At 38.2% G+C, this 13,909-nt stretch overlaps 1 protein-coding gene across 2 annotated transcripts in view; it reads right to left on the bottom strand.

The window, feature by feature from the left end:
- Positions 1–1,707: 1,707 nt before the first annotated feature.
- The window catches only part of LOC128246843 (agrin-like), a 161,806-nt gene continuing 149,604 nt past the window's right edge, over positions 1,708–13,909 (bottom strand). For both annotated transcript variants that reach the window (XM_052965328.1, XM_052965329.1), the window contains 18 exons: positions 13,752–13,874; positions 13,290–13,445; positions 12,867–13,068; positions 12,535–12,604; positions 11,501–11,643; positions 10,686–10,825; positions 9,482–9,589; positions 8,765–8,899; positions 8,290–8,412; positions 7,319–7,436; positions 6,799–6,910; positions 6,260–6,376; positions 5,793–5,979; positions 5,140–5,221; positions 4,861–4,937; positions 4,331–4,493; positions 3,997–4,100; positions 1,708–3,419 (listed from right to left, as the gene is read on the bottom strand). In XM_052965328.1, coding sequence (XP_052821288.1) covers positions 3,271–3,419; positions 3,997–4,100; positions 4,331–4,493; positions 4,861–4,937; positions 5,140–5,221; positions 5,793–5,979; positions 6,260–6,376; positions 6,799–6,910; positions 7,319–7,436; positions 8,290–8,412; positions 8,765–8,899; positions 9,482–9,589; positions 10,686–10,825; positions 11,501–11,643; positions 12,535–12,604; positions 12,867–13,068; positions 13,290–13,445; positions 13,752–13,874 — 2,309 coding nt within the window. In that variant the 3' untranslated portion in view covers positions 1,708–3,270. The remainder of the gene's footprint in view (positions 3,420–3,996; positions 4,101–4,330; positions 4,494–4,860; positions 4,938–5,139; positions 5,222–5,792; positions 5,980–6,259; positions 6,377–6,798; positions 6,911–7,318; positions 7,437–8,289; positions 8,413–8,764; positions 8,900–9,481; positions 9,590–10,685; positions 10,826–11,500; positions 11,644–12,534; positions 12,605–12,866; positions 13,069–13,289; positions 13,446–13,751; positions 13,875–13,909) is intronic.

Below are 13,909 nucleotides of genomic sequence, written 5' to 3'. Positions count from 1 at the left end.
CACAATTGGTAAAGATCAACTCACAACTGGCTAAAGATAAGTACACAACTGTCTAAAGATCAGCTCACAATTGGCTAAAGATAAGTTCACAACTGGCTAAGATCAGTTCACAACTGGCTAAAGAGAAGTTCACAACTGGCTAAGATCAGTTCACAATTGGCTTAAGATAAGTTCACAACTGGCTAAGATCAACTCACAACTGGCTAAAGATAAGTTCACAACTGTCTAAAGATCAGCTCACAATTGGTTAAAGATAAGTTCACAACTGGCTAAGATCAGTTCACAACTGGCTAAAGATAAGTTCACAACTGGCTAAGATCAGCTCACAATTGGTTAAAGATAAGTTCACAACTGTCTAAAGATCAGCTCACAATTGGCTAAGATCAGTTCACAACTGTCTAAAGATAAGTTCACAACTGTCTAAAGATCAGCTAACAATTGGCTAAAGATGAGTTCACAACTGTCTAAAGATCAGCTAACAATTGGCTAAAGATTAGCTCACAACTGGCTAAAGATAAGTTCACAACTGTCTAAAGATCAGCTAAAAATTGGCTAAAGATTAGCTCACAACTGGCTAAAGATAAGTTCACAACTGTCTAAAGATCAGCTCACCATTGGCTAAAGATAAGTTCACAACTGTCTAAAGATCAGCTCACAACTGACTAAAGATAAGTTCACAACTGGCTAAAGATCAGCTAACAACTGGCTAAAGATCAGCTCACAATTGGCTAAAGATCAGCTCACAACTGGCTAAAGATCGGCTCACAACTGGCTAAAGATCAGCTCACAATTGGCTAAAGATAAGTTCACAACTGTGTAAAGATCAGCTCACAATTGGCTAAAGATAAGTTCACAACTGTGTAAAGATCAGCTCACAATTGGCTAAAGATAAGTTCACAACTGTGTAAAGATCAGCTCACAATTGGCTAAAGATCAGCTCACAACTGGCTAAAGATAAGTTCACAACTGTCTAAAGATCAGCTCACAATTGGCTAAAGATAAGTTCACAACTGTCTAAAGATCAGCTCACAATTGGCTAAAGATAAGTTCACAACTGTGTAAAGATCAGCTCACAATTGGCTAAAGATCAGCTCACAATTGGCTAAAGATCAGCTCACAACTGGCTAAAGATCAGCTCACAATTGGCTAAAGATAAGTTCACAACTGTGTAAAGATCAGCTCACAATTGGCTAAAGATCAGCTCACAATTGGCTAAAGATCAGCTCACAACTGGCTAAAGATCAGCTCACAATTGGCTAAAGATCAGCTCACAACTGGCTAAAGATCGGCTCACAATTGGCTAAAGATCAGCTCACAACTGGCTAAAGATCAGCTCACAATTGGCTAAAGATCAGCTCACAACTGGCTAAAGATCAGCTCACAATTGGCTAAAGATAAGTTCACAACTGTGTAAAGATCAGCTCACAATTGGCTAATGATTAGTTTACAGGTAGCAAACTAACAAACATCAGACACTAGATAATTCCATTTGAGGACGAAGATTAATATATCTATTGTTACGGGTCCAAGGAGTGTACACATTTGTTAAAATTTCCGGAGCAGGTCGATTATTCATGATGTACTTGTTTTTAGTTTTTGTATTAAACATGAATATCATTGACAATATCATTGACAAAGATATCAAGTTTTCATGACTTTTCCGCTGTTTTTCTCATTATTAATCGTATAAAAATAGCTTTTTGTATATGTATTTAATTTCAAAACATTTTATAAAGGATTAATAACAAATAAAATATACAATTAATGAAATGTAACACATATAGTTTATATGTAGATATTGTTGTGCCACCATAGATGAATCACGAGCACCCCTTAAATGTCAAAGGAAATAAACATACATAGACATAACAAGTTCTCGGGCTATATTCATAGTGAAAACTTTCAACCAAATGAAGCATTTTTGAGACGATATTTCAAAATATCGTCTGCTTTTCATCAAATGTGTGCATATGCATTTATTATTCAGACTTATCTTGCATAATTTCTTAATTTTGGTGAACAAACATGGTTATTTTTTTTTTCAAATTCAACATAGAAATAATGCAATTTTCCAATTTATTTAAAACAAAATGCTTTGTCAATTCAGTTTTGATAAACCAGACAAAAGTCAATGTAAATACAGACAAATGTAAATACGGATTCTTTTCATTGACAACAGGGTCAGGAGATTCATTTTTTTTCCTGTTTCATCCTGTTGTTCAGTTTTATCTTTAAGAACTCTGTTTTTCGTATACGTCGTCATTTAAGTGTGTACACCAGTGGGTGGCCTGCAGATTCTTGGTGACGTATTGGTTTAATGCGTTTTTAATAATAAGGTGATTTGAACAGTTAATACTTTACACAATCAATTGGGTAATCTGCAACTATTTGTAATAATATACCGTTATTCCCGATGCAAGCACATGTAAGTTTTCACATCGAGTGCTTGTGCAAATCTACTGTTATAACATGAAGATAAAGACATAACTACGCTGGTTTCGTACCAAACATTGAAAGTAGCGTTAATGAAAATGTACAATGATTTGTACTCACAACCTTACACAGAATGTACATTGCGAAAGAATGTCTCAAGACATGTATATATAAAGATATGTACAAAGAATTCTACAACATTACATCGTTATCAAATGTTTACGTTAACTCAACGTCTGCTGAATAGCAAGTTTTTGTTGGGCATTTAAACAGTTGCTTCATAATCAGGACTTCATGGATTCCTTAACAGGCAACATAGATTAATATAACAGGTTAGTTATGATAAGTTTTAAAGTTCAATATAACAATAATCACTGGGAAAATGACACGCTTTAACTCATAGGACGCCAGTCCCCGCGCTGTGAGTATAGCTTATGAATCACAGGCACGTTTATAAGCGCCACTCTGACACACTCGTTTCTTTAAAATAGATGCTAAATTAACGTATAATAAAACACATTCACACCATAACGTTGATATAATTGTTAATATACAGATTAGTTATGTTACGCGCTCTGCTACACACGTGTCAACTTCACTAGGCGCCTGGTCAAACATCCTAGTCGCCTTATTACTGGCATTCATACAATCGTTGATACATGTTTCTAGTCTGTATCACGTGATTTTATAAGCGGAGTCACAACCTCATAATTATACGCATAACTAGTTTTGTATACAAGGATTGATGGCTCTTTTAAAGTTTTAAAGCACACTGGTCCATAATCACGTGTCGTCAAGCTGTTGCTACCCGGTGACGACAGTGGCAGAAGTATGACGTCAGTGGCAGAAGTCCATGGTGCTAGTGACGGAGTTCCGGTGGCGGTACAGGTGAAGCTCCTTGTCTTGGATGAACAGGTAACCCAGGCATCCTTGGAAACCACGCGTATAGTCAACGGGCATCCCAACCGGTAGGTCACCTCGCCCACCTGCAAACGAATATATATAGGACTGTTATGTGTAGATGTAAATGACTTCTCTATGTAGATGTAAGGGCCTGTTATATGTAGATATGTATTATTGCTATATGCAGATGTATACGCCTGTTGTATGTAGATATGTATATGTTATACGTCGATAAATAGGACTGTTATATGTAGATATGTATGACTGTTATATGTAGATATGTAGGACTGTTATATGTAGATATGTAGGACTGTTATATGTAGATATGTAGGACTGTTATATGTAGATTTGTAGGACAGTTATATGTAGATATGTAGGACTGTTATATGTAGATATGTAGGACTGTTATATGTAGATATGTAGGACTGTTATATGTAGATTTGTAGGACTGTTATATGTAGATATGTATGACTGTTATATGTAGATATGTAGGACTGTTATATGTAGATATGTAGGACTGTTATATGTATATATGTATGACTGTTATATGTAGATATGTAGGACTGTTATATGTAGATATGTATGACTGTTATATGTAGATTTGTAGGACAGTTATGTATAGAGATAACGATACATATTAATATCCAATTGTTATTGTACCTAGCCATAACATGCCATCCGTGTCGAGCTGCGTGGCTCCAGCGTCCGACGTCACCGTTACTATGGTTTCCTTGTCAACCTGCAGCTCTCCCTCCCTGTGGTCCCTTGATAAGACAAACCAGAACAGTTCAGATTTGTATAATGTTCTTTTGAAGCAAGCATTAGAATATCCCTTTCATTTGATGTTTTATTAAAGTACAATTCCGTTTGACAGTTCTTTGTTTTTAACGTCGAGAACACAACTAAATTGAATGAAAATTTACAATTATATGATATGACCACAAGATGAAACAGTTAAAATGACATTTAAAACATGGAAAATGATATGACCGACCTGTTGACATAAACAGTGTGCCATTCCCCGTCGCTGACATAAACCCCGGAGCGCACCCGTGCCGGGTTGTCCGGCCCCTGCTTTCCGAGATTGTAGCTCAGTTCCACGTAACCGGCGCTCACCGCCACTACCAGAAAGTCCGAGGTCAATGTCGTTCCCTGGCCTTGAAGGTAACAGACTACTTAATAATTTCTTTACACATTCAATATAAAAAAGACAAACTTCAGACTGAGAATAATGTAACTTCTAGCGTTTCACTTATATCACAACCATCCAACCAAAAGATTGCCACGTTTCTCCTATAAAGTTCACTCACTTTGAAGTTTAAATTTCCATCTTATATGTTTGCATCAGGCCGGAAGTTAGCAAAACCACTGCTACAAAATTGATTTATACTTTAATGGTATGTTTGCCATTCCGGTACAAAGAGTAAAAAATAATTTCGGCGGCAAATCATGAGCGAGTCCCTTTAAATATAACGTATGCATCCTGGATCACATCCGGGCACTTGGCATTTAGTTATAACGTACCTTGAAACAGCAACATTCCGCTTGTCTGGTGAGTGCGGAACTTAAACTGGAACTTGTTCGTCTTTTGAGCTTCTTGGCTGAAAGGATGATAGAAGATGCGTGGAATTAAGAAGATTTAAGCGGCTTATTTATTTTATTGGTTTGTGTGAAGATATTAAAAAAGAGTAAAAAACGCTTTGGTTCATCATAAATAACAACATGAAATCTGGTACTAACTTATGCCGTTTCTTTGTCTTGGGAATGGTGTTTGAAGCATTAAACACTAAACATAATCCTTACCCGGATGTTATTTCATTGAGATATTGCAGATCGGTAGACCCATCGAAGCGCACCGGAAGATTCGTCTCCAGGTTCTCAGCAACTGAAAACAAAACCAATATATATATACTATTTTCACTTTTTTAATGACGTCACGTGATTGTTATGACCATCACGTGATATGGCAAGGGAAGGAACCGCTGTGTGGAGACACGTGGATCAATATTCAACAAAGGCTGTGTCTATTTTCATAATAATATAGGCTTTGACTACCGGGAATGTCGAGGTTTTGTTCCTTTGCATTCGGGTAAGACCCCTCCGGCGAGCATGGTGAACCATCTCTCACAGGTGTCTTGTATATAACTGCGGACAAATGCGCTCGGCTGGGTAATTTTGGCTACGCAAACTCCGAATACTCACTACATTACTATTACATTTATACTTCAATACATTGAAACATTAACCTTTCTCACAAAACTAGCCAATACTCCGCCGTGTCGCGAGGACTAAAGTCGGCCTTATCATAACACGTATACACGTAAGGACTCACTCTTCTCACATAACTGGTTGTTATTGCACACCCCGCCGTTGATGTTGAGGCTTTAGCGGGGGGAGGGGCACACTCTTACCATTATCTCATTTGTGCTGCAGTACCGTAAAACAACAATACACACCTTTTTCACATAACTGGCCGATGTAGCGCTGCGGACACCTACATTCCGCGGTGTCTAGTTTGGGAATGCACACCCCACCGTTCATACAGGGGTTGAGGTTACAGGGGGCGCCAGTGTATTGGGTCACGTGGTACTGTTCCAGTGAGGAGGACACCACGTCGTCCAGTAGCCGATTGTTCAAGTATATCTGGAATGATTTGGACACAATTTGAGAAAGCGCTTATCTTAGTCTGAAGGTGGTTTCTGGTTAAAGCTTGCAGCTATAGCTGTATAAAGTAAAATAATCCAATATATTTGTTGGAAACTATCGGTCGGTAAACAAATTTTATGAACAAATTCAGTTAATTTAACAGTAAAGAAAACTATATTGCATGCTATAAGGACGTGACTTTTTTAAATGGATAAGACGAATTCAGTTGTTCAAAAGGGAGAGAAAGGATGGGTGAAAACAATATAAAGGTCCATACCCTCTGTATGACTCCCTGGAATTTCTTAGAGATCCCGGTGGCGGGGTTCACGTCGAACGTGTCCTTGAAGCCGCCGACGAGAATGCTGCCTGGTAGCTGGAGACCCGTTAATGTGCCCTAAACACAGGATCATATCGAGAAATATAATAATTAAACCGATTTCGGTTCGAGTTGATATACTTCACAAGCCACTTATAATCAACACGAAGTTGTTAATAAAAATGATATACAATATAATTTGATGGCCATATGTTTGAATATTAATTCAACTAAAACTGAACGGATGTACATCACGTCTCCAACATGAATGATGCAACATCATTGGTCTAGGCCTAGTCAAGCAGTGATCCCATATCGTTCCATATTGGGTCTATAGTATTTACATTGTACCAAAAAGTTGTCTCATTACCGAAATATTATAATCATTTCCCAAATAATCTTGGCGTTTGATCGATGTAAACAATATGACCTTAACCGCACCATATATAAATACTATCCGAACAATTATACTGGAATTTAACAAGCAACACCCTAATTACCTGTGACTCCCCGCGGACGGACGGTCCGTCATCTATGGCGAGTTCCGCCGATTTCCGGAACCTCTTTACTGTGACCCGATGCCATCGGCCCGCCACCAGCTTGCCTGCGCTTCTGTAGGAGCAAACGTTCACCGAAAAATAGTGGTCAGTTAATGCATAACAAGTATCCTTAAATCATACCACTAAACGAAAGCATACATTTTCCGTTGGAAGTCATTGGTACGATTTTTAGAAAACAAGAGTTCTGAAAGGAAGATCAAACACTCGCTTGTTATTTCTCACACGTGTTGAAGCCATAGTATAATACGTGTAATAATACATTTGAATGTTAAACTCGTGTTCTAGATTAATGTATATTTGGTATAAGTTTAAGCAAGCAATGTTTGCACGACTTGTTAAAGGAGGATCTACTTTAGGAATAATCCTACCCCACAGACTTAAACAATACCCCGAAAATCAGACAAACTAGAACAGTCATGTTAAAGGTTGACAAGGCCTAATAAACCACACAAGTGCGTACTTTAGAGTGACGGGTCCGTCTCCAAGGTCATATCTGAGTTCCACGGTGAGATCCACGATATTGAGGGCGATAAAGTCCCCACCCCCTCCGAGGTACTGGCTCGCATACACAAGCATACCTGAAAATGAGTACATAAACTGATATATGTGCACTGATATAAAGACGTATGTGTTTAAGTGAATGTCGTTACTATAATAGAATCTCAGGCTAAGACAGTAACTACTGCTGTCATGACCTTAACATCAAGATTAAATTACTTATATAAGCATTACCAACGCGTATACTAGTACTAGTCTATTATAAATGTGAATCGAATTACTCCGATACATCGTCATACTGTATTTTTGTCATCAATTTAAAGATGCACTCTTACTCCCAAATAAGATTTACCACAATCAATAATATTGTTTTAATATTCCAAAAAGGATGAATAAATGTCAAAAATAATAGTTCTTATGAAGGATACCGAGTCTAATTTGAAAGAAGTTTGTATAAAAACAGAATTTCTACATTACGAGACTATAGTCGATCACGGTATATCTTTTAGCATTCACCAATAATTTAATATTTTTGCGCTTTCTGCGAGTAAATACATGGTTACAATCGTGTTATCATTAATTAATATTTTCCATAAAATCATTATTTAGTAAGTAGTAAAAGGTTTATCACTCAAAAATGGTGTTTGTTATACATGTGTATGTATCGAGTTTGAATAAGAGTGTCACTTTAAAACAACTGTCAGCGCGTTTATAAGTTTTTCCAGATTTACCATCTCAACGTTCAGAATATTCCCATGCGTTTTACAAACTGAACTCAATTGACGGGCTTTGTCCCCTCCACTTTATCGTTATTGAATCATAAGTACGGGCTATATTATCATCCTAACGCTGGTGGTAGTATCCCTATGCATCTGTTTTAGGGGCATTCTTCAAAGTTCTCATAAGGAGAGTTATATTGAGACTCGTGCATACCATTATCGTCTCTGGTGAGGAGCCATATCTCAATATTGGTCTGCTCCGAGATGTTGTCTGATACCGGAAGTACGAGGTATGAGTCGCCGTGAAACTCCGGCACCTCAATCTCCGGAACCTTCTCTAAAAAGAAAAATCGACAAAAAACAATAATCATTTGTCTTCGTTCCAAAACTTGCAATACGTTCATTGACGCAGTTTTTGAAGTTATCAACTTTGATGACGTATACTATTTAAATTTACGTATCCGTACATAAATTACATATCCATACAAACCGCTTGACAATGGACGTCCGGTTTCATTGTCTAATCGACAGATCTGTCAGCCCTTTTCTGATTCACCACATTCACAGACGTGTCGCACCCTTGTTACTTCACATGACAGAGCGCCTTCTCGGTCTTATTCATCATGCATGTGACTCTCTTTCTACCCCTCCCCCCCCCCCCCGTTACCCACTCTACCCCTAACACTTACCGTATTCACAGAACTGCCCCTCCCGTGTCTCTGGACAGTGGCAGGTGGCCTCTCCTGTCCCACCCACAATGCACGTTGCACTCGAGTGGCACTGACTATTGGCACACGCCGTCAGAGACGCCTCGCAGTTAGAACCTGCCGTTATACGTATATATAGAGTATACACAACTGTGCTGGAGCAAAACATAAAATCTTTCTCATGCAGTTCCACATACAGTCGAACCCCGTTGCCTCGAATTCCTCGTTGGCTCGTACTAGATGTTAAGGACCGATTTCTTTAAACTGACGGTATAAAGTCCAACATAGATCGACTTTTCCAAGGTTCGAAAAAATTTCGCCGGTCCCTAGGAAATCGAGGCAACGGTTTAACCGTATATCTAATAAATAAGTGTAATATAGATGAACTCCATTGGCTCGAATTTGCTTGTCTTGAATTCCTCGTTGGCTCGAGCTAGATATAAAATAACGATTTCTTTAAACTAAAGGTAAATATTTCCGCTTGGCTCGAATTTTCTGAGGCTCGAGAAATTTTCGACGGTCCCTGGGAGTTCGAGCCAACAGGGTTAGACTGTCGACATCTAATATATATGTGTTTACTTGACTTAAGTCAAAACACATTTAATAATGACTAATTTGAAAGAAAAAAAACAGCATGGCCACATTTGATTTGACAATTAAACTTAAGTAAGTAATAAACCCGACAGTGTATTTTCGTACCCGTGAACTCCTTTTGGCAGATACACTTGTACAGGTCTGTAGCCACCATGATGCACGTGCCACCATTCTCGCACGGAAGCTCCTGGCACGAGTTCTGGTCGCACGGAACTGCAATGACGTCGTTATTTCCGATCATTGTGGAACTATTTTGTTGAAAATCTTTATATGACATAAAATACAATATTACACATACAATCAGAGGATTAAGCAGAAAGCCAATTGTTCATATGGAATCCCTTTTCTCCGGAACCGCTTTCCTCACGGAACGCTTTACGGAATGGTAATAGTGTTTTGTTTCGAAATGTATTTTGATACAGTTGTTTTGATACGTGCTCCCTATGATGTTTTTATTTAGAAAATCAGGCGTTGACTAGTCCATACTTTTAGCCACCGTATTACAGGACACGTACACGCGTTGCCAAACACATGTTGACACGTCGAGCAGATTGTTCAAAACTTTTGTTAACTTAATTAAAGCTGCACTCTCACAGATATACCATTTTTACAACTTTTTTTTATTTTTTGTCTTGGAAAGAGAAATTTTTGCGTAAATATCTGTAAACCAATGATATATGAATGCTGACTAAAAATCAGCTCGTAGATTTTATATTTCCGTTCGAAATAAATGTTTTATGGCTTAAACCGTTACTAACGGTTTAAGAAAATTGCATAAAACATCATTTTCTTAGCTTGAATATAAAAATTTGCGATCTATTTTTTTGTCAGCAGTCTTATATAGCTGGTTTCCATGGATTCCCACAAAAATTGGCTCGTTCCAAGACAAAATATAAAAAAAAATGTAAAAACGTTCAATCTGTGAGAGTGCAGCTTTAAGTTAACAATGATGTTTACGTTATTGTTATTAACTTTCAAATCTGTATTGCTCTGAAAGTTTCATGAAAAAGCTGGAAATCTGCAGTATGTCTACCAAGATTTGAGACAACTGTTTAAGCTGTACTTGTTTTATTTGAATTTATGATAAAACAATCGGCTTTAAAAGTGAACAGTGGAGTCGTTAATCATGTTTTATTACCTTAACAAAGTTCTTAACATAATACTATGGGCTGTTGAGGACCATACAAGCCGTGCCATTTAACACAGGTGTGATGGTTACAGAGTTCCTAATCCAGTTTATGACCTTAGTTCACAGCGGAATAGCCGAATAGCCATCTGTGTATAAAATCAATACTATGTCACCCCTTACCAACGTCTAGCCCGCCAAGTATATGGGAGGCGGGGTGTGGGTAGTGCAGGTTATACATGCGGGCCATGTCAGTCTGGCCGGCCGTCAGGGAATGGACACAGCCAACAAAACCCAGGTTAACGCCCACTCGCTCTTGTACGCTGAAATGATACAAGTTGACTGTTATGGGGCTTCGGATAGTATATAATCTTGCTGCAAACAAAAACCTCCGACATGTGACCAACGAGTTGCAATCAGAAAATGTTGGTCAATTTAAAGCTCCACTCTCACAGATTTTGACCGTTTTGATATCTTTTCTTTTTGTTTTTGTATTGAAATGAGCCAATTTGTTACTGGAAACCAGGGATACAAGGCTGCTGACAAGAGGTTAGATCGCAGTTATTCCTATTTATGTTCGAACATTGATGATGTATTAATATAAGCGTTACTAACGCTTTAAGACAAATAATTTTTTCGGCAGTTTTCTTAACAATTAAGATCTGTTCTATTGTGAGTTATGTTATATGACTAAATTGAAGGCATTGGTACAAAAATTAGCTTCTTCGCTGCTTTGGGTAACAGAGATAATGCCCTTCATTTTGGAAATCACAAAAGCATCCCCGAGCTACGTCCTCACATAAATCTGCCTAGTCACCAAGAGTCATCAATCAATTCTAACATATTTTTTAATAAACGAAAGCGGAGCCACCTAAATGACAAAACGCCCGCCCGCCCAATGACTAGCCACTGTCTTACATACAAGATATACCTTCTTAAACCCATATACACACCTACACCCTTCCACCCCCCACAAAATATTTACAAGGCGTACTCACAAGCTGAAGTTTTGCGGCAGGTTGCCGAGGAAGAGTCTCCCGGAGAGGTCGATACGGTTGCTTGGTGTGATGGTAACCTGGGCGACCGGCTCCTTGTTGTCGACGATCAACATCGCGCTCTGGCCCATCTTCTTCGCTATCACCTACGTCATGATTATTCAAATGAATGTGTATGGTTATCAAGAATATTTGGCAAAACGCTACAAATTAACGGCTCCATAATTTAGCAGTTAGAAGGCATGTCTAGTAAACATGAAGTCGAAGGTTCGATCCAATTTTGAGCTTCAGAAATAGTTTACTTTTAGAGATGTCATCGAACATGGATATTGTTATTACATTTTGGTCACAAATACCATTTTCTACTATTGTCTTTCCGGTAATTTGTATATAATATTCTTTAAATATAGATGATATCTCACTGTTTGAAACTGTGACCTATCAAATTGATAATGTTTTCTTATTTTTAAATGTAAGCCCACACTTACTACCAAATCGAAAGTCAGTGTCGTCTTAAGCACATTATAAAATGAAATATGTTGTGTTTTTTTCAGTTCAAGATTACAATTTAATTTTGCTACAAAAGTAAATATTTCAGTGGGTACGTCACTCGTGAACTATTGTTTTTGGTGGCCACACGGTGAAATATATTACGATCTTACACTGAAACAAACAATTGGCCTCTATATTTTCACTTTCATAATGCATACATGTGTTTGGCCATATTTGATTAGTCATGAACGCAAGTCGGACGTCACTATGGTGGTTCTTGCGATCCAAAATAAAAACAACAGACTTCATAGCTAACTGGTAAGAGTGCCTGTCCAAAAATGTTCGATCTTCTGGCAAAACTTATTTTATTTTTTGACTACAAAAAGTTTTAATGTAGTACGGTTTGTTTATAAAGGCATACGTTTACGTTTTAACTAGCTTTCAATTTACAAATTTAAAGGTAAAGATATATCTGTATTCCACTGTTTCGTTTAAATCCTGCATGTTTCTATGAAGCAAGTCTATGTACATGACGATTGTGTTACCTGATGTACAGTGTTTCTCGATATCCGCTGTGGATGAATGATTTCTTTTGGTCCGTTTCCTGTGTCGTACCTGAAATAAAAGCAGACGACAAAATTCAGATGCAAATACAATACCTCATTTAATTTAGCTATAAATGAGACTATACGTACAATAAAACAATTTGGCCGATTATATAACACGTCCAAAGAATTGGAGATTCACCTGAATACAGCAGACGACAAAAATCCGACGCAATTAAAATACCTCATTTGATTAAGCTTTGAATGAGATTAAACGCATAATAAAACAATGTGGCCAATTATATAACACGTCCATAGAATTCGAGACCCACCTGAACTCGAGCATGCTGTGGCTGATGGCCAAGGAGACGAACTGTCCCGTGCCGTCCTCGTGCTGGGAGGCGTACAGGAGTGTGCCGTCTGCGTTGAATGACCGGAAGGCAATGTCAATGTAGAAATTACCGGAAATGTTGCCGAGAGAAGCCAGAGTGAGGTAAGAGGCGCCGGAGAATGACGGGATCGTGAATGACGTTTCTAGAGCACACAGATGACAGGCACGTGAATAGCACGTTTATGTCTATTGGCACTATCTATTCATTAGAAGTATATTGGCAAACAGTTGTATATACATATTTATATTAGAGTCTTGTTGAAATCGCATTGCTTTAACAGAACTTAAATAGACAAGAAAATATACTCCATTTCTAATCAGTTGCCATTTTGTTAATCATTTTCCCCACCCCTTCCGTTCTTACTATGTCTACAGATGACGCCTGTCCTCCCGAGGCCACACAGACACCTGTACCCAAGCTCATCATCCAGGCGACATTGTCCACCGTGCCGGCACGGGTTTAACGTGCACGTGTCAGCCTCCTCCGACGGCTGTGTGCGGTTAGCGCTTTGTTTTACCTCTGCAACGATTGCTTGATTTATATTTTAGTATTGAAAGAAACATACAAAGTATGCAAATTCATATATATAATATCTCAATATCGGATTGGACTAGAAGATGGTAAACAACCTTTCCCTTCCCCCTAAATTGCTTGTCAATAAGAGTAAAAACCAACAGATAGAGCGTGTATGAATAATGTGCTACATATTTATTGAACGTGTTTTGAGCTGACTTGGATGTATCTTTTGGAACAATTGCCGTATTTTAATTATCGAAGCAGTGTTTTTTTAACTCAATGTGCTTATCTTGGTTTCGGTAAGCTTACTGGAGCAGACGGTATTTTCATATGTGGGTATGAATCCCTGGTTACACTTGCAGATGTCCAGGTGGCAGTGGGAGTTCGGGATATAGCATGTGTTTCCAGTCAGACACCGGTCGTCTATGCGGCCTGTAGAGAGGAATAATTCGTTCGGTTTATTCTTA

This window comes from Mya arenaria, chromosome 9 (assembly GCF_026914265.1).
Source record: "Mya arenaria isolate MELC-2E11 chromosome 9, ASM2691426v1".
Lineage (NCBI taxonomy): Eukaryota > Metazoa > Mollusca > Bivalvia > Myida > Myidae > Mya > Mya arenaria.
The sequence above is the reverse complement of the archived record's forward strand: the minus strand, read 5'-3'. Positions and strand labels throughout refer to the sequence as shown.